The 24801-nt window shown below is 44.4% G+C and overlaps 1 protein-coding gene and 1 pseudogene across 2 annotated transcripts; both read left to right on the forward strand.

The window, feature by feature from the left end:
* The first annotated feature begins 3887 nt into the window (after nt 1-3887).
* LOC146634363 (uncharacterized) lies at nt 3888-5672 on the forward strand. The gene is made up of 4 exons (XM_085350433.1): nt 3888-3910; nt 4639-4766; nt 5069-5133; nt 5553-5672. Exons 1-4 carry the CDS (start codon nt 3888-3890, stop codon nt 5640-5642), a joined length of 306 nt encoding a protein of 101 aa, XP_085206559.1. The 3' UTR covers nt 5643-5672.
* A 1015-nt stretch (nt 5673-6687) lies between these two features.
* LOC146634364 (rab3 GTPase-activating protein catalytic subunit-like) lies at nt 6688-22841 on the forward strand (annotated as a pseudogene). Its single transcript, XR_014907045.1, has 14 exons — nt 6688-6835; nt 7524-7615; nt 7750-7922; nt 8491-8613; nt 8791-8956; nt 13755-13809; nt 14119-14447; nt 15112-15118; nt 15238-15375; nt 16975-17202; nt 18332-18428; nt 21218-21321; nt 22151-22266; nt 22564-22841. The product of XR_014907045.1 is annotated as a rab3 GTPase-activating protein catalytic subunit-like (transcript).
* The last annotated feature ends 1960 nt before the right edge of the window (nt 22842-24801 follow it).

Below are 24801 nucleotides of genomic sequence, written 5' to 3' on the forward strand. Positions count from 1 at the left end.
CATTACCTACATGTAAATATATAAATAATTATAAATTTGTTGGGTTTTCTTTAACAATGTCAGAAGGAGAGAGGCACTGAGGCACCGTCTTCCGCCCCCCGACGCTCCTGCTGTGCCTCCTCCTTCTGACAGGAACTGCCTACAGAACAAGTATGAATGATGCCTGAGTGGACACACACAACTCACAAGTTCCTGGCTCTGTCAGCTCCTCTGCAGAGGGTTTCCCTAAGAAGGTGGACCTAGCAGGGTCACCGGGGGACGGGGAGCTGTGCCTCACGGCCCTCACTTCGTCGGAGAAACCCTCATGCGAGTTCAGAAACTTGTGTGTTGAGTATGTCGCTGTGAGCCTCCACCATTTACTGGTGGGTGCAGCCTGAACTGTCTAGAGACAGACCAGACCAGCTGCACAACACAGACACTTCAAACCTGAGGACAAAAACTAGGAGAACAGAAAAAGGAAAGGAAACTTAGCTTAGAACCATGCAGCGCTACAGGAGACGGCAGCACTGCAGAGGTGAGGACCGGCACCTGTTTGAAAGAGACAAATACACACAAACACACACAACAACAGACGAGAAACAAACACAGAGAGAGGAAAGAGCGGTTATACAGAACTTGAGGACATTACCTACATGTAAATATATAAATAATTATAAATTTGTTGGGTTTTCTTTAACAATGTCAGAAGGAGAGACGCACTGAGGCACCGTCTTCCGCCCCCCGACGCTCCTGCTGTGCCTCCTCCTTCTGACAGGAACTGCCTACAGAACAAGTATGAATGATGCCTGAGTGGACACACACAACTCACAAGTTCCTGGCTCTGTCAGCTCCTCTGCAGAGGGTTTCCCTAAGAAGGTGGACCTAGCAGGGTCACCGGGGGACGGGGAGCTGTGCCTCACGGCCCTCACTTCGTCGGAGAAACCCTCATGCAGAGTTCAGAAACTTGTGTGTTGAGTATGTCGCTGTGAGCCTCCACCATTTACTGGTGGGTGCAGCCTGAACTGTCTAGAGACAGACCAGACCAGCTGCACAACACAGACACTTCAAACCTGAGGACAAAAACTAGGAGAACAGAAAAAGGAAAGGAAACTTAGCTTAGAACCATGCAGCGCTACAGGAGACGGCAGCACTGCAGAGGTGAGGACCGGCACCGGCACCAAACTTACCTTAGAAATCTGTAGGGTTGTTTCCTCCGAGACATGTTCGAATCTGTAAACAGCTACTCCAAAAAGGATCCAGGTGTTTCAAAATACCTCTTTGGTGAACGTTTCAATTCTGCTAACATAAATGCTGCAATTAATGAACTAAAAGTCAGTGCTCTTCACCCCTATTTATAGACTTTTGCGGATCAACGGATTAAAGCGTCATAGGACCAAATTTGTTGTGAGATTCTAAATATATGTGACATCATCATTCTGTAAGCCGAATAGGGCTTTGGAGCGTGATGTCACAGGAGGCGGGCCACGCCCCCCGCCGCCATGACAGTAGGCCAGACAAAGGATACAGCTTCAGCTATGGTTCCTACGTGTTGTGTAGTTGGTTGCAACGTTAGATCTCACGATCGTGAAGGCAAGACACTGGATAATGGGCTATGTTTTCATCGTTTTCCATCCTGGCGGCAACGTGAGGGATCCCATGTATCCGATATCACCAAACAAAGACGCCAGGCATGGATTGCAGTGGTGAGACGAGCGGATATCGAGTTCTGTGCAATCCCCAGCTTTTTGTTGATTTGCTCGCGGCATTTTCTCTCCGGTGAGTTCTAAATTAATTCATATCACTATCCGGTTGTTCAGTCTGACTTCACTAGCCGTGTCTGGGTCTAAACTCTGCTGCAGGTCCATATATCAAACGATCACTATGGCATTGCTGAGAGTTGAAAAACTGTCTAAAGTCTTTCATCTTTAATAAAATGATCAGCGTTCTGCTCTACCAGGTGTAACAATTGAGTTTAACATCCAGGCATCCACGAAAACGGAATTTATGACATTTAACGGAGTTAGAAGTTAGCAGGGAGTTAGCTCGCTAGCTTCTATCTAAATACAATATAGCATGTCCTGACTGCGGGGTTTTGGAAACAAATTAAAACGTACAGCTCTGCTATCACTTCCAGCATAAATGAAGACAGAAAGCTAAACAGCAGTGACGTTTGTAGGGTTACTGAAGTTGGGCTAGCTGGTATATAATGATGTGCTACGTGACCGCTAGCGACACAGCTATGTTAGCATAATATAAACAAGCTAACTTTTTTTCCACTAGATAAAAGTTAAAGTGAGTGTTGTCGGTGGTCAGGAACAAATGTAATCGCATGGCAGGATGCTGTAAAAGGACCAAACTTCAGCCAGGAGAACAACTGAGATAATCCATCCACAATACGAGGTTAGTCATTCATATACTGCTGCATGGGCTGGGCTGTAGTTACATCCTAAGGTTTTAAAAACTGAGCTTAAATAAATGATTAGCGGTAATAAAAGCCGAGGGAGGTCAACAGTGATCACTGACTGTTTTAGGAGCTTTTTGAGATCAAATAGAATAAAATAAACATAAAAAAAAGAGATTTCTTTATACGGTAAGGATACCGTTTGACGAAATCTCTTCTCAATCTGCTGTCCTTTTCTGCTTGCATCTTTTTTTTCATCTAACACTGACGTTATTCCATGTTAATTATTTTTTCTCCGTGAAAAACACAGCAACTCATCTTATCCCGGGGTGCCAGGAAGTCGAGCCGCGGTTCTCAGCAGAAAACTTTTCAAACTGATTCCAGGTTGATCCAGGTATACATTTGAAACAGGTTCTCCTCGGTGACGTGACAGTCGGAACGCATCTGCGTAACCATGGTTACAGGGGGACGCTTTGGAGCTCTGCTGCTCAGCAGCAAAATATTTCAGATCAATATGTAAATACTCCAACTCTAAAACCAAGTAAAATAAATATGCTGCATATGTGTATAGTGCGTTCATGTGTGTGTGTGCGCTGCGTGGTGACGTAGGCGCGTGCATGTGTGCCCCGGTCACAGCTCCTTTCAGCATGGCCGGAGGTAAGTCACTGCCACGTTGCTCTCAGCTAATTAAAGTTTGTTCAGATCCCAAGCTGCAATGTGAATACAGCCAAACCGCCGCGTTTTTGTTTGTCATTAAGAGACTCATTCGGGATAAGTTTTGTGGAGGGCAGAGTTCACTAATATACGCTTATGAGTTTGAGCCGAGAACGCAGCTAAAATGCTAGCATGCTAAGTTAGCCTGATTGCTAGCGGCTACTCGCGGCAGTCTTTTTTAACAGCATGCACTCTTTTTTCCTTCGTCAGGAGAGGTGTACTGGCAGTCGCGTGACACACACAGATCAGACACTTATTTCTGTGTTGCAGGTATGGAGATGTTCTTATGTTTTGGAGATGCAGTCTTTCAGTCATTGTTTTTATAAGTACAGTGTTGTATTGCCTGTTAGATGGCGGTTATTAATATAATTGTACTGAAGTATAATGTTTGAACTATAAGTACCAGAATATTGGGTCCTGGTTATTGAATTGTATTTATCTGACTGTTTATTTGTTTTTGAATTATTTTGTTTATTGTTCTTATAAGTTGTTTTTGATGTTTTTTCAGTGACATATTATTTATTTTGTGCTTTTTGTTTTTGAGAGCTTAAGTTAATGTTTTAAAACAATTTGTTGTATTTGATTCATTATATTATTGTAGTGTTAATGAAGCTGCAGACACAGCTGCTTTCAGCATGGCCGGAGGAGAGGTGTACTGGCAGTCGCGTGACACACACAGATCAGACACATGTTTCTGTGTTGCAGATGTGCAGTAAAGAGCCAGAGACCCAGTACTGTCTCCTGCCTCTTACTTTCACGCCAGAACACAACGCAAGAACAGCAGGCGTAACACATGAACGGGTTACACATACTGAGGTGAGTTGTTGAGGATATGTCGAGCTGTTGATAAGCACGGCTGTTTCTGTGCTCTTATATACTGTTAGCCTGTTTTGCTGGCGTTAGTGAAGCTGTTTCCAACTGGATGTAACATTGTTGAACTCTGATGATTAATGAATAAACTCTCGATGTGACGATGTGAGCATGTAATTGTAACCCTGTGTTCATTTAGTCGTTTGATACCGTTTAATATCCAGCACATCTATTGGGTGTTTTATAACATGCCCTGGAATCAGTTTAAGTTTTACAATGCCGGTGATTTACGACTCTTTCGCGACAGTCAACTGTGGCGTAAACTCTGGCGGGTCTCAGAGCTAGCTTATGTGAGCCAGCAGTGACATCTATACATGCAGTAGCCTTAAAATACTGATTATTTATTCTCCTGCTAGGTAAGAATTTGTGTTTTATACGTTTATTGTCACATTGTGCGCCATGTTATTGTTTCGGTGAAATGAATTTCTACAATGGCGGACTTAGACAAAATAGTGTTACTGTTAATTTGACTCTCTGCAGTGTTTAAATGCTTACATATACACACACAGTTACTGTCCCTCCACACGTATCAGTTCTGCTTCTATGCCCCATCTTTGTTTACTCTTTCCCACCCAACAAGTGCATAAATAAGATGTTAAAAACGTCATCATCATATCAAACATGATCGATTTGGGGGGAGTTTGTTTGGCACATGCTGACTGCATCCTAACCAGAAGAGGAGGCGAGAGCAGAGAACGAGAGTGCAGCAGTTTGGTGAAAGGAACAGGTGAAGAAGAGGTGAGCATCCAAGAGACGAGCAAGAGGACGGTTTCAAAGCAGACATTATGGCACAATAAAAGCTGTAGGAGCAGAGATTCATTCATATCTTTACTATTTTTCTTTAGCTTCTACTCCCGCTGCTTACAATAAATCCAAGATAAAGAACAAACAAGAACAACTCACATGGCATTGATTGTTTAGTTCAGTGTCACTCTGTGATTGTTTGACATTTCATATAAATGTGACTCTAAAATATAGCCAATAATATTAAAAAGCTGCTGTTACTGAGTGAAACTTGAAGGATTATGATAAACTTCAGTTCTTACTGAATCTGTAACATTGCTTTTTTTAAAATTGTTAAATGACTTTTGAGTCACTACACAGTGAAAAGCTCACCTGATGTAGTGGTGAGGCCATGTTCACCACTAGATGGAGACAACCTGGCACAGGTATTTTCTATACACTAAATTTCACCCTGAAAAGCCTTGGTGGGAATTGTTGTTTCATAGAAAGTAAAGGAAAACATGTCTTGAGGTCTTTTTCCAGTGTTTTCAAAATTGTTTTTCACATACACATCAAAACTTCACACAGACAAACACACACAAAACAACAAAATATGTCAAATTATGGAGGGCAGAGAGCGCAGCCTTTACATTGTGTTATTGTAGAGTGACAGGAACTGCCTATGAGCTTCTAATCAAGCAGAAGTGTTGACGGAAAATCTATCAAAGGAAATAATTGATGAAAATCAAAGAAGAGAAATATTTATGTGATGTTCCATTTTCCTGAGAGCTGATTGGCTGTGACGACTCCTTCAAGTACTACATGCTACTTTGTCCTGCTAGTTAAGCCTGCTGTCTGTTCTCAGGCCTCCTCCTGTTTCACTGCCATATATCCACCACCAGAGGGCTCCACTGACCTGCCTGCTGACATCAGAGCACACCCCTGTGTCATGTGACCTGGCAGGAGTAGCAAAGCTGGACTCAGACCTGGCCAGGCAAGTTCAAAGGCAGCTGTGGTAGAGAGAGGATATGGGCTCAAATTGTGGTCATAAATATTGTGTACTTGTAAATCAGGATTTGTGTGTGTGTATGGGATCAGAACGATGCCACCTTGAAATGAAACCGAAAAAAATATTGAAACTGAAATAAATGTACAGCGCGGCTGCAGTCACGGACAGACTTGCATGTGTCTGTTCGGGAATGGCAGATGCTGAGAGGTCCAGCGTTTACATTACCGACTATTTCAAAGTGACAGCCTGAGGTGTTCTTCAGTAAATTGGACTACCAGACAGGAGGACCTGAGGCCCCACCGTATTATTTTCGGTAAGTTAAATGTGTGTGTAAGCTAATCCGTAACTTAGGTCCTTAGGTAAGCACTCGGCTGTAGGGGAAACTTGTTTTGTAAAGTTCGTTTAGCTAACCCGTGCAGGTGAATGAATTTACCCTGACTAAAGAAATCAAGAGAAACGCACCGGGCTGCTCAGTGACTAACCACGGTTACTGTGCTTTTATTATGAGTATTATACTGTAAGAGCAACAGGCTGGACTCTGCTTCTGCTCCTGTGCAGAGCTGCTTATTAATAAGAAGCTCGGTATACAGACAAGGATAACACAATACCCGGGCTAGAACGACAACTTCAGTTTGAGGCGCATGTCCTCCTGACATTTGGTGTTTGTGTTAACGATCCAATGGAAAAGCTTTGATGGGAGTGAGCTGTTCACTTGCACTATAGCACACAAAACGCTGCGCTGAGCACTGAGTGTTGCATCCGTGTACACACTGCATTGCTTCATATTTCACTCGTAAAGTAGGAAATGGGTGGAGCAGTTTATTAAAAGGGTAAACGTACATGGGTTTGATTGTACGGCCCAAACAGAGCTGGCACAGGTCTAACAAGCATGAAGGGACAAACTGAGTGTGACATAAGGAAATGCTTACATGTGTAATTATCTTGATTACTGGTGAAGGACTACGTCACATGTAATCAAACATGACTCATTACTTATAAAAACCCTTTAACTAAAAGTGTATCAGAAACTCTCCTCTACTGTTTACTCTGTTTATCACCCAACAGTGACCTCGACCCTCTTCAAGCTCCTCACTGCTCAGTTCGAGTCAGGACGGCTGAAAATCCTCAGTGTTTACTGGGTAAGTTAAACTGATCAGTGGGACACTCGGGGACAGAGACCATGATGCTTTGGGGCAGACCACAGAGGTTTTACTAGTCAGTACAGATTTCAAACACACCGCTACATACTACATGTTGTATTTTTCTGGTTGCTAATACACTTGGATCCATTACAAACATACACATTGTTGTGTGATGTGTGAAGACTTTTTATGGCTTTGTTTTTTGTCCAAACAGCACAGAGGAAACTATTTCTAAGCCAAGAGGCTAAAATTCATGCATCAAATGATGCGCAGCAGATAAGACGGATGTAATCAAGCTTCCAATAGAAAGAACATAGTGAAGGACAAATAAAGTGTCTTTTTTCCTCATTGTTCTCTGTGTGGGCCTCCTACTTCCTCCCACAGTCCAAAGTCATGCAGTTAGTGGGGACAGGTTCATTGGGGCTCTAAATTTCCCACGGTGTGAATGTCTGTCTCTGTGTTTGCCCTGCGACAGACTGGCGACCTGTCCAGGGTGTGCCCCGCCTCTCATGACAGCCCCAAGCACTTTACATGTGATGTAAAGTGGACTTTTCTTTTGTTGCCACGTCCATGATTTAGAAAATGTTACACAGATGTTGTCCTGCTTCGCTGTGCTGAAGCGTGTGCTTCATGAAAAGTTTGAATAAGAAAATATCAGGTCAGTAACTGTTTTTGCTCCCTGTAGGTGAGGCTGTGACAGAGCTCTTTAAACTCTGCTGTAGGACTGAGTCTACAGAGGAGATTCCTGAAGAGGAGACGCTGAAGATGAGGGCAAAGGTCAGGTTCCTGGCTTTACTTGTTGAGTGACCATACTGCATTCTGGAAACGTGCGTAGCTTACTGGGAGATCTGGGCATCTGTGCTGACCTCAGCAATTGAACAGAAACTCTTGGATGTGTTTGTCGTCTGTAGAAAACAGTGATATCAGCTCTGCTTTGTCCAAGCTGACCGAGCCAGCAGCAACTGTGCCCATTTCCAAACTGTCTGTCTCCAACATGGTGCACAGTGCCCGGAAGCACATTCGCCGCCATCGACGCATCGATGAGTCGCCCCTTAACACCGAGATACTCAATTCTGTCCTTCTGGTAAGAGTTAATCATGTAACCTGTTTAAAAGGCATTAACTAGTCGGACTTGACTGATACTTGACTGAGTTTTAATGGTTTCAGCTCATTTTATGAGGAAACAGATTCTGACAGAAGAGGTGTGGATCCCGTGTTAGGAGACGGTGAGCGTGATATTCAGAGCAGCAGAGACCTCGCAGCGTGTGGTAGTTTGACTCGTACTGATGTGGCTCCTCTGCTTCTTTTCACAAACAGTTTTTCCTTCCTGGTCACTGTTGAGCCCGTCACACTCAGAAGCTCGAGCTAAGACAGCCTTGAATCTTAAAACTACAGCCGTAATTGCATTTATGTCTTAGAGTGCTGGCCACAGATATTGATCCCATCTGACAGCAGCTCAGTAAAGCACAAGAGCGTCGTCTTAAACAGGATATCAGGCAGCGTTCTTATTTTTATTGTCTACTTCTGGTCACATCCTGCTTTTGCCACTGAGCGATCAGCATCCTGTGTTTTATCATGAAGTGCTGACTACGTGAGCTGCACTTGTTTAATTCTTCTAACATCTATAAAACAACAGAGTTTCTAAATGACAGACTTATTTATTTGTGTTTGTGTCTCTGTTTCCAGATGCTGCTGTGGAGAAGTCTGACTGTAAGAATAACACTCAGCTGTCCAACTCCAGTGGGACATCGGAGCAAGAGAAAACCTCTGATTATGTATGTTTGCCTCTTCACCACTCGCACACTCAAGGTTACACTCAGGTCAGGTCCAATATAAGTTTCAGAGTGAAGACGGGCTCAGTGCTGTCAGTACTTTGTCAGGATTTTTATTAGAATGTATTAAATTTGGTGTCCTGCTGTTTGATTTCATGCTGGTCTTTTCCCTCGTTGTAGAACCTTTTCCACCAGCTGAAGTCAGCCCCCAGTGACAGTCTGACCTACCGTCTGGCTCTGTGTGTGTGTCTGGTCAACTATTACTACGGTGGGCTGTTGGACACCTCTGGCAGGAGTTTGTCCTTGAGTTGCGTTACCAGTGGGAAAATAACCATCTTATTTGTGGGTGGGTACCTCACAGGCTCGTGCTGCTTTGATTTTAAAGATGTCACACATATTAACATTTTCATTCTATAGCAGGTAAAATAAGTATTGAACACGTCAGCAGTTCTCTAAGCAAATATATTTCTAAAGGTGCTTTGATGTGAAATTATCACCAGATGTCGGTAACACGGGAACATTAAACACACAGACATTTATTTATTACTTTATACAAATGTTGGTGATGACAGTTCATGGCAGCGTCTGTATGGAGAAACCAGTCCCATCATTGCTCATGACTTTGACCCACTCACCACACAAACAGTCTATAAATCCCGAATGCTCCGTGGATCCTTCCCACAGATTCAGCTCAGGTGATTGGCTGGGCCGTTCCAGCAGCTTTACTTGATTCCTCTGAAACCAACAGTTTCCATCGGCTGTGTTTGTGATCATGGTCTTGCTGAAACATCCATCCTTGTTTCATCGTCATCATCCTGGTAGATGGCAGCAGATTTTAATCAACAATGTCTCCATTCATCCTTCCTGGAGTTAGATTTAATGGCTCAGTCCCTTTTGCAGCTTGTTATAAAGTTTTTATGCATAACTTTTCTAAGCAATCACACATTTTTTGGGAACATCAAAATCATAATGCTCCCACCTCCAGACTTCAGTGTTGCTGTGGTGTTTTTGGGATGCAGCCACCCAAACACGGTGTGTTTACAGCATTCAGAGAGTTTTGCTCTTAACAAAGGCAGTCGCACTTTTCTCCTCCCCCTTAGCTTCCCTGCTTAGCCTCTTGTGTCCTTGTCTAGTCTCGTGTTTTTTGTATTACTTTTCCCTGGAACACTCTCTCACAGTCTGTTCTCTAAAACCTAAAATAGGAATTATGGGTTGGATCAACTGCTCCCTGAATGCAATTGACACCCCTTTCTCAATGAGAAGTCTGGGCTCGGGTGAGCCTGAGTGCTGAAGATATCTACCTATTTGGAGCCATGATAACAGGGTTCTGGCTGATCGGAGCTGGCTTGGCCCTGACTTATCGAAGAATTAAGAAAGCGGAACCGGCTGTTCAAACCCCCACAAGGCTGCCCGCTGGGATTCAAACGATGGGAAGAGGCGTGAGTTTCTCAAAATGGGCTCATTGAACGCAGCATGGATAAGATCTTGGAGAAGCTCACTGCGGTCGTTGTTAACTTGTTATTTTCTGTTATACTGCGAGAGTACTGTTGCCCGCGAAGGGTTGTTGTTGGTGTGGAGAAAAATGGCGTAACAAATAAAGCGCTTGGAGTGAGACTACGACGTCGTGTCTTTGAGTTCTCAGAATCGGCTCTCTGAGCACAAGAATGACAACATCACGGAGCGCAAGTTTGATAACATCATGGAGAAGCTCACGGCTCTCCAACGGGAGATTGAGAGACCAGTGTCGGAGTGTTAGAACAGCTTTGAAATTCATATGAGCTGTTCGCACTAAAGTAAAAACCTCCATCACTTACGCGGATACCCCTTTGGCCCCAGCCGTGGGCTCAAGGCTGGGGCCGAATAACAACTCCCTGATAACGACTGTGTTTAGACTGTTCTTCCCGTTCCATGCAAGGCCACCTGGGTTGGCTGGAAGACTGTTTACTTAGCCTGGCAGGGAGGAGGACACTGTCTCAGCTGAACTCTGGACACACACACATACAGACACAGACATATATACACATGCAGATGTACACTCCTCCCCCTCCAAACGCCTTCGACGCTTATTCCCCTCCGATGCTGACGGTGGATCAAGGAGACCAGCGCACGCAGCCCTGGATGTGCTGTCTACACTGGCTGTCTCTCACCCTTTACCCCCCCTGTTGTTTGTCATGTGTTTCTTTCGTGTATTAAGAGTTTTTTCATGTGCAGAGGTGTTTTTTTCTGTTCTCAAACTGATCTCCCTGTTGGAGCTCAGTCTGGGGGGAGTTATTTTTTTCTCCTTTCCTCATGTGGTGCATTTTCCATTGTTATACCTCTCTGACCTGTCTTCCCCATGTGATGTTTGTGTCATGTATGTATGGTCAGAAGGGTAAGATGGCGCTGGCAAAGGTCGGCAGCCTTAACCCAATTTCCATCGGGGTCAGCCTTCAGGATCAATAAAGTTTTATTGAATTGAATTAAATGACCAAACTATATTAAAGTTAAAGCGTATCATCATTCATTCGTCAAACTGAATAAAATAGCAATAAAATAGGGTGGCTGCAGCTCAGGCGTTAGAGCGGGTCGTCTACTGATCGGAAGGTTGGTGGTTCAATTCCTGGCTTCCCCCAGGCTGCATGCCAAATATCCTTGGGCAAGATACTAACCCCAAAATTGCTCTCCGATGCGTTCATCGGAGTGTGCGTGTGTGTGTGTGTGTGTGTGTGTGTGTGTGTGAGAGAGAATGTTACTTAGAAAGCACCTAGAAAAATGTGCTTGTGTGAATGGGTGAATGCACAAGTTGTGTAAAGCGCTTTGAGTGCTCAGAAGAGTAGAAAAGCGCTTTATAAGAACCAGTCCATTTACCATTTAACCAGAGGAGTATTGCACTGGTTGGATGGCAGCAGCCATGGAGGGAGGGTGTAATTGTCCCGTGTTATGCTGGTGTTTTGTATTAGATGTAAGCTTACATTTGGCAGCATTAGTGAACATTATACTGAATGTTACACAGGAGTGTCTCAGGTAGGAGGGAGGCTCACTCGCTCCATCCACTGAGCTTAGTGTTCAGTGATCGATGGTCCAGGGGAAAAGCTGTTTTCTTAGCCTGGCTGTCCTGTTTCTTGAACAGGTGCTGTCCAGGATGAGATGAGATTTGATTGGCTCTCCTGAGACAGCGAGTGCTGACCATGTCCTCCAGGGAAGGAAAGGGACAGGCACTATTCTTCTGTGCTGTCTTAATGAGCCACCGAGCAGTTAGCATACCAAGCTGTTAGCAGTAGGTGGGGACACACTATGGTGCTGTGGTAAAAAAGCCACCAAGACTTTCTTCTCCAGATGGTTCCTCCTCCTCAGCATCCTGAGGTGGAGTCTTTGACTTTGGACCATGAGAGGTCCTCAGCTACGTGAGTCCCCAGGAACGAGGACACTCGCTGAACACAGTCTGCTTGATGTGGAGAGGAACGTGTTTCCCTCTGCTGAGGTCACATCTCCTTAGTTTTGATGGCGCCGAGCAGACGGTTGTGTTCATTGCAGCAGCCTGTCAGGTTTTTAACCTCCTGCCTGTTCGCCGTCTTCTCCACTGATGATTGTCGCATCATCAGCAAATGTAACGATGGTGTTAGAGGGGCAGGTAGGTGTGAACTCATGAGTGTACAGGAGAGCAGGCAAAGACGCCTGTGGATACTTTATGAATGCAGATGATAATATTCTGCCAGCGTTTCACAGACTTGTTCAGCAAACTTTAAACACACTTCACGCTTCTCTTTTTTTCTGTGGCTCTTGCGCACATATAGTTTTCTTTGAAACAGTCGTACCTGCTGATTCAGGCCTTTCTGTGGCTCTTCATAACTGGGCCTTGATTCTTCTGATAATTCTTTTCACTGGTCTGTGTGAAATCTTGTGGGAAGCACCTGGTCGTGGCCCGTTTATGGTGAAATAATATTCTTTCCACTTTACCAAAAGTGCGCTGGAACCTTCAGTAGTTCTACTGTGACCACTGCCACCAGCATGTTTTGCAAAAGTCTTGAGAGAGCTCGTTGTTTTTACCCGTCATGAGACGTTTCTTGTGTGAAACCTGAATAATGAGACCATCAGTTGGGACTGAACCAGCTGATATTTGATTTGATATTAATTGGCGAGGTCTGTGACGAGTTACATGACTCTTTGGTGGCAGGACTCCTGGGCTGGAGGTGCGAGTCCCACTGAGTCTGTGGATGTTGTTGGACTGTCCTGGTTTCCCACCTCGGGATAAGCAGACTACAGTAGCGGTTTCCCTTTCTAAGAAGTGGGACTAGGGGCTGTGCTTGAACTTGGGAATGATACTCCAAAGCCTCCCTGGAAGTCTGTGACTGGGTCAGTTCGTTAGTTGAACCTGAGGTTGAGGATATATTTTCAGCCCTGGAGCTCCTCTGTCAGATGGTGACGGCATACAAAGTATCTGGTACCACTGTCCTCTGTGTGCTGCTGTTGGTCCGTGATAATGAAAAGTTGTTGTTCTCGTTGAACTCTGTTATTGCTGCTTTATTCGTGGCCAACACTCAGCAGATATTGGCACCAGCCGATTTCAGTCGGGATCTCAAAGGACTTCATGGAAGAGCAGAACCTATTTGCAGACATTTGTGGGACCTCGTTAGACTGTTGACTTGGACACAGACAGAAGACAGAAACACATTTTGAGACCAGAGGAGATGGATCTGTCAGAGCGGGGGCCCCCAGGCTGTGGAGTGCTTTGCCTCCATCATTATGTTGCCTTGATTGCATTTATTTTTATAAACAGCAGCTTGAGACTCATTTATTTAGCCTGGCTTTGAACTAGATTTGTGCTGTTTCATATTATTGTGAAGCACTCTGTGGTTCTTATCCTGTGCCATATAAATAAAGTCAAATGCTGGATGTCTGTACGCTGTCCAGCTGAGCAGACACTTTACAATCAGGCTTTGGTCTTGTTGTCAGTCATGTTGGATCTCCGTCCATCTCTAATAACAGACAAATGACCAAAATGTAAAAATCCAACTCCAAGTACATAATACCAGGCACAAAAGCCCCTGCAGTGTTTGTGCCGTGCTCTAACTAAAACTTTGCTTGAAATTGTTTAAGCAGTATTTGTTTCTCTGTTAACACACTGGTGTTCACTCATATCCATCTCTGTGCTTCCTAATCTGCAGGCTGGCAGGTGGAGCTCCTGATCTTCGCTGTTGTCTTTTGCATCAGAAGTTCCAGGTAGCCACACAGTGCACAAAGTGCACAAAGTGCAAGGACTAATCGAACGATTTAAAAGACAAAAAACAACATCATGCACATTTGTAGACTTGCAGCTTTAATTCCAGTGGTTTATCAAAAGTGTTGTGTTAACTTTGATAATTGGAACGATGTTTAGGTGATAAAGAGAAAAATGAATTCTGAGAGCTGATGCTCAGTGTGATACAGCATCTTCAAACTCCCAAACACCTGTTTATGTCGTGTTGTCTGTTGAACACAAGTAGCAGTGTTATGTTTCCATGTGTGAAAAGAGTTTTTGTTCCTGGACAGATGCTGAATTGTTGTATCGAAAGGAAGAAGGCCAGAGATGAATCTCACAAGGTACCCGAGGGGAAAGAACAGGAACACAGGGTCTCAGGTACCTGCCAGAAGAGCCGCCAAGGACCAGAGTGTGCAACCAGTGCTTCCAGTTCAACAAGAGAGATGTCTCAAGGAAAATCCTGGGAGTCGTGGAGTGACAGCGAGGAGGAATTCTTCGAGTGCCTGAGTGACCAGGGCGAGACTGAGGCGACACAAGCTGAGGGCAGAGCTGAGGGCAGGCTGCACCCCTACAACAACATGACTCTGCTCAACTCTGCAGAGCCTCTCTATGTTCACAGGTCACCACACAGGTCAGAGTCACTGCCTCACTGTGCAAACACATCATATGCTGTTATTTATTCCAAATACAGCATGTTGAAAATAATAGTCGGGGTCACACGGGGTGGAGCCTATCCCATACCATAGGGCGAGAGGCGGGGTTCACCCTGGACAGGTCGCCAGTCGCAGGGCGAACACAGAGAGACAGCCAAACATTTAACCCAGGGGTGGGCAACTCCAGGCCTCGAGGGCCGGCGTCCTGCAGATCTCACCCTGTGTCAACACACCTGAATCAGATGGTTAGTTCAGCCTCTGGAGAACTTCCACGATAAGGATAAGCTTTATTTGTTGGTTGCCTGCAACTGAGATGACCTAATCGACCATACATACAATGTACAAACTTAACATTGGGGATACAGGTCAGGCTAACTAGCAACAAAGGATAGCCCTAACCCAAGACACGTTGAGGAGGTCGTTTAGCCATTTAAATCAGCTGTGTTGGATCAAGGACGCATCTAAAACCTGCAGGACACCGGCCCTCGAGGCCTGGAGTTGGACACCTCTGATTTATGCTCTCATTCACACCTGTGGGCAGTTCAGAGTCAGAGTTAACCCAACCCCACTCGCTCCATGTTCAAAGACCTGCAGTTAATAATTAGAACTAAAAGAAAGCGGTTGTAACAGTACAGAGGCGACCTTTGTGTGACAAAACCATGAAAGCAGATCTCATATAAGTGGTTCACAGAAATGTCATTAAGCTCAGCTGAAGCTGACTGAGTCTGATATCTGTGCATCATGTTTCATTTTCAGGAACCTGCTCCAATGACAGAGGACCTGTTAGCAGAGCAGTCAGAGGTACTGACCAAACTGGGCACATCAGCTGAAGGTACCCACCTGCGTGCTCGGATGCAGAGTGCCTGTCTGCTATCTGACATGGAGTCCTTCAAAGTGAGTCGGACACACTCTGGGTCAGCTGTCTCCTAAGTTTCTTAGTGCTTCCTGTCTAACATCCACACTTAGGCGGACACATCGGAGAGCAGCTTGGGGTTAGTATCTTGGCTAAAGATACTTGGCCTGCAGACTGGAGGAACCAGGGATTGAACCACGACCTTCTGATCAGTAGATGACCTGCTAATGAGCTACAGCCACCCGTTAGCCTTCAGCATTAGCCACATGTTGTGGAGGTTTTCCATTAAATAAAGCCTGCAGACGAGCGGCAGCTAACATTCTTTAATCAAAACAAAGAACAGAAAACCAAGCTTGGTGGAGAGCCTGCATGATCGCGGGGCAGACGGTCAGCAGAGTCTCCCTGAGCCTAGCATGGCTCTCAGTTAAAAACCTTCTTCAGGAACAAAAGGCAGTGCACAGCTGTTTCACACCTTAAGGTTCACACTCCCTCGCTGCCTCCCAGAGTCCTCGAAGAGACAAAAGATTCTTCCTGTGGAGTTCTGCTTCCCCCCAACTTCCTTACTAGACTCCCACCATCTGTCTAACTGCATGAGTGTGAGACATGCTAAAATCCAGTGGCACCAAGGCATCATACAATAACATAATATGAATAATACATAAATAAAATAAATTCTTATACACACATTAGCGTCAGTGTGCCCTCGAGTTGCTACATGTCTGCTAGTTTTACTGTTCAGGATGTTTTGTGTGTGTGTGTGAACTGCCTGCAGTGAACATAACTGTGCAGACACACACACACACACAGTAGTCACAGAGAGTACCGCTGTGGTAGGGTGACCATAAAGAGGACACTGGGCCCAGTCATGAAGAACTTTAATAATACTGTTAGCTTAAAGAAAACGACGTCTTCTCTGTGCAGTTAATGATGAATTAATAAAAAATGTCACGTAGGCTTTTACAAGTAAACTAGTGTGAAATAAGAGGACTGTTGATCAGCCTACGCTGTGGAAAGCTGTGACTCTGTCACTGACACGTGTGGCATGATGGATGCAGTCATGCTGGGAGAAGCTACGTGAGTGCAGAAACCTCTGATCACCAGACGATCACGTGGTCGTCAGTTTTCAAACAGCTCATTGCAGTTTTATAAATCATCTTCAGAGGTTATTTGAACCTTGTCTTTGCAGAGACCTTCAGATCTGAGGCAGTAATGCAGTGATAATGACCAGCACACAGTGTAAGTCATGCTGCAGCTGCCCTGAATCTACAGTGTTGGTTATTCCCACCATGTCTCTCTGTTTCTGATCCAGTGTGGACGAGCTCTTTATTCAGTCTGAACTGGTTTTAATACTAAAATACAATTGATTTGTTATTCATAGATTTTCAGATTTACTCTTACACAAAAAAGTAAAACATTTGTTGCCAGATCACACGTATTTACTTCCAGTCCTGAACAGAAGGAAATCGTTTTGATGCCTAAATGACATTTTATGTTCAGTGACAGCCTGGTGTGCTTGGGTCCATGAATGCAGTGGTGTTGTGAGTGGGCCCTGTTCGAGTCGTCAGTGCCAGTATGAGGTGTCAGTGAATATATTTACACATTACTTCATTTAAAGGACGAGTTTGTGTCTCTGTCCACAGGCAGCCAACCCCGGCTGTGTCCTGGAGGATTTTGTGCGCTGGTATTCACCTCGGGATTACGTAGAAGAGGAAGTGGTCGATGAGAAGGGCAACACGATGGTGACGGGGACACTCAGTCCCAGGATGAAGATCCCAGGCAACATGTGGGTGGAGGCTTGGGAGACTGCCAGGGTCACACCTGCACGACGCCAAAAAAGACTTTTTGATGACACCAAGGAGGCCGAGAAGGTCTGAAGCAGGTCGTTCGTTTTGCCACATGCATGTTTTAAGCCAAACGTGTTTACTAAGTGGATCACAAAGTGTTTTCATGAATGTTTCTGCTGATTTTCAGGATCCGCTTCTGCCATGGGACCGTTTTGGCTCATGTATGTTGGAGAAGTCAGTTTAACACAGATCTGTGCTCACAGACATGTTGAAGCATTTTCACATGTTGATGAAAAAGGATCTGATGCTGTCACACACGATGTTTAACTGACACACAGCAGCTCTCTGTGGTGTGATGGTGTTAAATGAAGAACAACTTTAAACCAGCTTCTATTAATGATCCGGTCGGCTTTATGGGAAAGGGACAAACAGTAACTGGGGTTAGTTGTTTCCTCACCCAAAGAGGGTCCTGGATTTGGACCCGGGCAGGTCCCTGCCAAGCGTTTGCATGTTCTTCCTGCACATATGAAAGCAGAGCTCGGCGCTCCAGTTTGCACCATCACTGAAAATGTTGCCTGTCTTTTAAAGACATTGTTTATCCAAAAAGAGAAAGTTAAAAATAATGCAGCACGGTGGTTAGCACTGTTGCCGCACAGCAAGAAGGTCCTGAGTTCAATTCCACCATCAGGCCGGGGTCTTTCTGTGTGGAGTTTGCATGTTCTCCCCGTGTTTGCGTGGGTTCCCTCCGGGTACTCCGGCTTCCTCCCACCGTCCAAAGACATGCAGCTTGTGGGGATAGGTTAATTGGATAATCCAAATTGCCACTAGGTGTGAATGTGCGAGTGAATGTGAGTGTGAATGGTTGTCTGACCCTATGTGTTAGCCCTGCGACAGACTGGCGACCTGTCCAGGGTGTACCCCGCCTTTCGACAGCTGGGATAGGTTCCAGCGCCCCCCGCGACCCTGAAAAAGATAAGCGGAAGCCAGTGGATGGATGGATAAAAATAATGCTCACTGATAGTCTTATGACAGATTTAAAGATCTGGGTATGACTGGTCCCTCTGTGAATAACCATCATAGAGAAAGGTCACCGTTTATCTGGAGTCTTCTTCAGAAGCAGCCTGTTGGCTGTGCAAAAATATTCTGTTGATCTGAAAGAGCAAAAGGAAAACAGAAGCCAGGCAAACTAAACTTTTTGGGGGTTTGTCTTTAGGTTCTGCACTACATGGCGATGCAGAAACCTGCAGACCTGGCCTGTCACCTCCTGCCCTGTATACTTCATGCAACTATTCTGAAGTTGAAGGAAGAAGGTAAGTCCTCACCGTTTGGTTGAGAAACGTTTATATGAAATAAAATCAGGGAAAATAACTCTGAGCCCACAGCAGGTAAATTACAGTCAGACCGAAATACAAAAAACTAAAGATATTAAAATAAGTACTAAGAAAATGACATGCAACCCGAGCTGTTAATGGACAAAAAAACCCAGAAGCTGCATGAATAAAAAAGTAGAAATCTTGGACGCTGCCAGCACAATGAACAGGCTTTTGACGGGGCTCGCACACAAACACAAAGCAGAGGATGAAGCATCACCAAATATGTTTCCAAACCAAAGAAGATAAGATGAAGCATACCTGCGCAGCGGTGGGTGATGAGGAGAGGCCGCAGCGAGTCTGTCTTAAAGTGCAAGTTTGTGACAGTTTAAAGCTTAACAAGCTAAGACGCCAAACATCCAGAGCACAAAGACAAGTCAGAGGGCTTTTTCAGACACACACTTCTAAACTGTCGTGCTCAACAGTGTCTCTGCTAAAACTGCATCTGTGCTCTGCTCCTGTCAAGTTGCCTATCGAGTGCTTAATGATAAGGTGCATGGTAGCTGCTTTCCTCTGCAGGTGGATGAAGCCACTGATAGTGACAAAGGAATGACTTCTCTGCAGACAGGCTCCTGGCAGAGCCACTGCAGAGGAACTCTTTACAATCACTGACTGTGAAACGTGAGGACTGTGTGGGGACGTGCAGACGGGGGCGCGATGGCTGGGAAACGAGGAGGGCTGCAAGTGGACGCACTGTATGATACACGCTGGCGTCTAGACAGCTCAGTCCTGAGCTGAGTGATGTAATGACTGATTGCATCGACACAGTCATTACATCAAAATACAACCCCTTTTTTTTCGGCACTGAAACGAAACAGGCTTTGCACACACAGCCGTTCTGTATCACAGCTGTGATGCAAAAAGATTTGGGCACCACTGGTATAGAGTGACTGGAACCCAGAACCTGGAAGTGTCCAGTGATGTGAGGGTAAAGGACGTCTCACTGTGTACTTTGGTGCACAGATGAGTTTGTGGTCGGTTCAGTGAATGCAGCCCATGAGCTGCAGAAAAAGCCCAAATCCTGAGCCCTCCAAGATTTGGGCTCAAGATGTGTTCTGCACTGCAGGCCCTTGGACTCCATCAGGGTTTGGGCCAGTTTTGAGCTCTTATAAGTATCAGAGATGGACACGTGATATTTTCAGGGCTGCGTAGGCATGATGGGTAGAACATGACCCTGGTGTTAAAATGCAGGTAAATGTGATTTAGTTTGTTTACTCTAACTAGCTACCCAACCCTCACTGTGAAAGGAGCCTGGAAAGTTTCCCCAACATGAATTTCTTTCAGTCAAGTTTTCTCCAGTAATGATCAGAAATCAGATAAAACCCACTCTTTATTTTATTCTACACACAATAAATTGATAATTAATCCAGGATACAGAAAAGTCTAGATTTCGTCTTCAGACTGTCACATCTGGAGCAGGGCATAATTTGATTTGGTTTTTAGAAGAAGCTAAAGATCTTTCAGTCGTGTTGCTGTTGTTCCCTGACACCTGCAGTGCAACCATCAATTTAGCTAATGAGAGTTCACGTATAATTATAACAGGTCTTAGTTTCTGGATCGTCTCTAAGTTGACGGTATACTGCTAAGACCAGTTCTGAGTCTAGAGACAGCCAATGAGAGACACTAGTAAGGACATCACTGAGGAGAGTTTTCAGTACTTTGGAGAAACCTCAATCAGCTAACGTCCTGCTGTGATACTCAGACCTTTTCTCTAATTAAACCAGAAAGCTAGTTTTCATTTATTCTGTAATATCCCAGAATGTTTCAGCAGGTCAGAAAGGCTTTGGTGCCTATCCAGGTTGTATGCAAATTAATTCTGATTAAGTCTGGACTACAAAATACAAAACATAGCTTGGACACAACAATAATGTCCTCGTTTCACTTCTTTAAAAAATGTATTTTGATCTTATGACACTTACTAAAAGCTTTACTTCCAGAGGTTGACAGAGACGCTCCGTGCTGATAACACGTGAATGTGTGAAGGTTTGTATCATATCTATCTAATAGACTCCAGTTTGTGCATGTAAATGGAGAGTCCTCTTCACACACTGAGGTTAATTATGGAGTTCCACAGGGTTCAGTGCTAGGACCAATTCTGTTTACATTATACATGCTTCCCTTAGGCAGCATCATTAGAAGACATAGCATACATTTACACTGCTATGCAGATGACACCCAGCTCTATCTGTCCATGAAGCCAGATAACACACACCAATGAGTTAAACTGCAGGAATGTCTTAAAGACACAAAGACCTGGATGGCCGCTAACTTTCTGCTTCTTAATTCAGATCAAACTGAGGTTATTGTACTCGGTTATTGCAGATGGCCCCGCCCCTCCCTGAGCCTGGCTCTGCCGAAGGCTTCTTCCTGTTTAAAGGGAGTTTTTCCTTGTGCCAAAGCACATGTGGGTATATTCCTGGACAAAAGGCTTAGTTTCTATTTGCAGATGTGTTCTGTGATCCTCTGAAATAGCTGGATTAATTAACTCCAATAATAATCCATCAAGACTTTGTGGATATGTTTTAATCTCTGTAAAGATTATTATAAAATGTTGTGAAGGTTTTGATTATTTCAAAAGGATCTGTATTAGTGAGATAATAGTTTGCAGGTTTACTCGATTTTAGGCTTTTTCTCATGTTAACAGTAATTGAGGTTACAAACGTGGCAGGTCTTTCTTTTAATCACAGCTTTCTGTCACTCTGGAAACACTGTCATTTCTTCTCTTTCAGAGTCTGCTGAAGATATTCCATCAGTGCAAAAAACCATTCAGCAAGCTACAGTTCAAGCGAGCAAGCTCCTGCAGTCCCCCAACCAGGACTACAAGAAGTTAGAGGTCAGTGAAAACTCGACCGGACTTTCCACAAATAATTCAGTTTAAAAGAAAGTATCATTAGATTCACCCAAAAAAGTTTTGTTTTTAAATAAATTATTGATTGATTGTTAACTGTGTTTTTGTTGTAGTTGAGTATGTGCTGTACATGAGGTGTACGTAGACTGGACAGTGTGCTCCATGGCTGAGAACTTGGCTGATAATTATTATGGCCATTGATGGTTGAACCATGAAAACAGGGGTGTGGTGCAGTGGGATTGTAGTGGGAGCTGGAGTAACAAACTCCAGTGCTTCCTCAGTGATGGCTAACTTTTTTCTAAACCTAGGTAATTCCTTCGGCTGTTCCCACCTGGGCTCAAAGCTTTTATACTCTGCTGATATCGGATGTGTTTATCAGTGATCGAAAACAGAGACTGAGATTGTTATTATTGAGTTTGATCACATGTTAGGTGCATTAAACACCTGCTTTAATACTGTCCTAAAGTCTGAGAACAATCATCACTTCTTCACATATAAAAATGTTCTTCTCACTAGCACTCAGTATCCATACAGCCCCTTTTCTTTGAATGTCACTGTACAGCTGCACAGCTAAACCCCACCATGTTAGTTTTCCTTGATTGGACAGTCTTGTTGTGTAAAAGTATTCTTGGCTTTCTCAAAGTACATTTAAGTATGCCGTGTATCCACTGTGACTCCAAACACGCCTTTTACACCCCGAGACTCAGCCTATGACGTTCCACGTAGGAAAAACCACGTATGTGTATAAATGTGACAGTCTTGGGGTCTCATGCTGTCAGGATTGAGCAGACAGTTGTTCTTGTCCTGTGTGCAGGATTTCATTAACCAGCTGCTGAGCATGGAGACAGTCATCACTCAAGCTCGCTCGCTCAAGGCCAAGTTCTCCGTTCCTGAGGACGACAGCGGAGAGGCTGCTGATGAACTGAAGAAGTGAGTCGCAGAGTTTGAGCTGCGCTCACTGACAGCTTTGTTTGTGCTGTTGGTAACATGTAACCGTCTTCACCGTCGCTACAGATAGTTAGTCAGTAACAGGTTGTCACGATGAATCTGTTAACGTTTCACAAAGACGGCGTCTGAAGGATCACAGTCAGTTCACACGTTTCTTTCTCGCTCATGTTGGTGGTCTTATTTTATAGTTTTGGTGTCTTCAGGTTTCACATGTTCTTATTTAAGTGTTTTGTTTTGTGGGAATATTGTAACATTTTCCACATTGTGTGTTGTCTCTAGGTTTGTGAGCTCCCTGCTGGAGGAACCAGAGGTGGTAGTGACAGGAGCAGGCCAGGGCCTGGCTGGCAGTATAATCCACAGACTCTTCATCAGTGCTCAGAGAGTAACTCTCACTCTGCCTCCGTGTCCTTCCCACGTCTTGCTGTCAGTTTCATGTATACAGTCATGTATTTGTCATCTATAGAGACATCTTTAGAGGTACACACACACACCACACTTATTCAATATCAGCATCAAGAATAGGTCGGTGTCCCGGTCCTAGAACAAGACATGAAGTCAGCGCTGTTTTATTTATATATACTTCATGTGGATGAAACTGGAAGGACGTGGTCAGCACTGATGTAAAGACGCGGTGTTTTCTGTCAGTGTCAGGAGAGTCTGCTCTATTGTAACGTTGTTTCTTCCTGAAACACACAATTGCTGCTGCTGTGCTGTGAAGCACGTTCAGAGCTATAAGAACCAGTCTGTTTAACTATCAATGAAAAATGAAGAATTATCAGTTTGACTGTGTGACAATTCTGCAGGAACAAAGTTGTGCAGCTCTCTCCACAGTGGAGCAGATCTCCTTCCTGTCTTTGACGCTTCTTTTTCTCTTTCTGCAGTAACAACTATTAATGTGCATTTGTATATGTTTACAGTGTTAGCAGAAACAAAGCTTTGGTGGCCGTGACTCCAGAGATGGAGCCGAGTATCTAATCGAATCATCGGTTTGTTCTTTAAGCCTTAAAAGTGTCCATGTGCTCCACACTGGATCCCAGATTGACTCTGATGCATCAACTGGAACATGAATCCAAAATCCTGCTCCTCACATTCAAGGTCTTAAATAATCAGGCCCCATCTTATCTTAATGACCTTGTAGTACCATATCACCCTATTAGAGCACTTCGCTCTCGCTCTGCAGGCCTACTTGTTGTTCCTAGAGTGTTTAAAAGTAGAATGGGAGGCAGAGCCTTCAGTTTTCAGGCCCCTCTTCTGTGGAACCAGCTTCCAGTTTGGATTCAGGAGACAGACAAAACTTTCCTCTTTGATAAAGCACATAGTTAGGGTTGGATCAGCAACCTTAATTAGTCTGCAATAGACCCTGTGCACGAGAAAATGCTAACTTCCTGTTTTAAGATCGGATGCAGGGTTGTACATTTCCGGTAGCTTTACTTTGCGGTCAATTGCTGCTGCAAAGATGGACTCCAAAATCATGTCCAAAATATGAGAACAGAAAGATGGCGTTAAGTTACAAAGAGCAGAAGGTGGGAACACTCACCACTGCTGTGTCATAAAAAAAATCAAATTATCAGTTTTGACGTTTGAAGCGTGCAGATCGATTGGTGGTTTACATCACTCAACACAAGCAGAACTGCATTACAGAATCAGAAGCACATCTCTGTATAGTGACAGTTCTTATGATTTAAACAGCATTCAAACTACAGGTGAACAACAGTCAAAGGTTTCCCTGCTAGTCAAGTACACACCTACACAGCATGTCAACAAACCGTGGTAAGGGTCTCTATGCATGAGTATTTACGAAGGGTATGTTGTGACGTACCTTCAAAATTACAGCGGTCCCTCGCTATAACGCGGCCTCGCTGGTTCGCACATTTTTTTTGTGCAAGTTTGCATGCGCACAGCGCTTTGTGTTCTGCGTCCTGATTGGCTGCAGACTATTGTTGATCTCCTCCGTGCCGTCTCTCCTGTGCAGTACAGAATCACTGATTCATTGATTCATTAATGATTCACTGATGTTGAATTATCTCTCAGCTGCTCTGTTCTCATGTGCTGGACCTGAAAACACGGTTTGATCTTTGGTTTCTGTAATACTGGACTTATTTGTCTACGAAGGTTTGAGCTTTGAGAGCTTAAACAGGAGAGAAACGTGTGAAAATGTTCATGTCGGTCTGAGTGTATAAAGTGTGTAGTGACGGGTTTTACCTTAAAACATCTATAATAATTGTAAAAAATAAAGTTGGCTACTTCAGATTTCACCAATCGCAGGTTATTTTTAGAACGTAACTCCCGCGATAAACGAGGGAGCGCTGTATACAGATACTGAGAAGTATAAAATTTGAATCCTGTCTCTCTCTGAGGCGCGGGGGGAAAAATATCGACAAGTCGATCAACATCATCTACAGATACATTCGACATCTCGAGAAATGTAAATCGCCACTTGATTCGTCCATTTGGTTGGAAAACCCGACCGTGAACAAGGAGCGAATATCACACCAGAAACTAAGCGCTATGCGCCGG

The sequence above is a fragment of the Diplotaxodon limnothrissa genome, linkage group LG3 (genome assembly GCF_057381915.1).
Source record: "Diplotaxodon limnothrissa isolate DT_005_m linkage group LG3, D_limnothrissa_male_GT1.1, whole genome shotgun sequence".
Lineage (NCBI taxonomy): Eukaryota > Metazoa > Chordata > Actinopteri > Cichliformes > Cichlidae > Diplotaxodon > Diplotaxodon limnothrissa.

What these genes read in the sequence shown, in the direction of transcription:
- LOC146634363 (XM_085350433.1), top strand. Translation starts at nt 3,888, where the DNA reads ATGAACGGGTTACACATACTGAG. An exon ending in AACGGGTTACACATACTGAG is followed by an intron (nt 3,911 to 4,638) that starts GTGAGTTGTTGA and finishes CATCCTAACCAG; the next exon opens with AAGAGGAGGCGAGAGCAGAG. An exon ending in ATTATGGCACAATAAAAGCT is followed by an intron (nt 4,767 to 5,068) that starts GTAGGAGCAGAG and finishes GTCACTACACAG; the next exon opens with TGAAAAGCTCACCTGATGTA.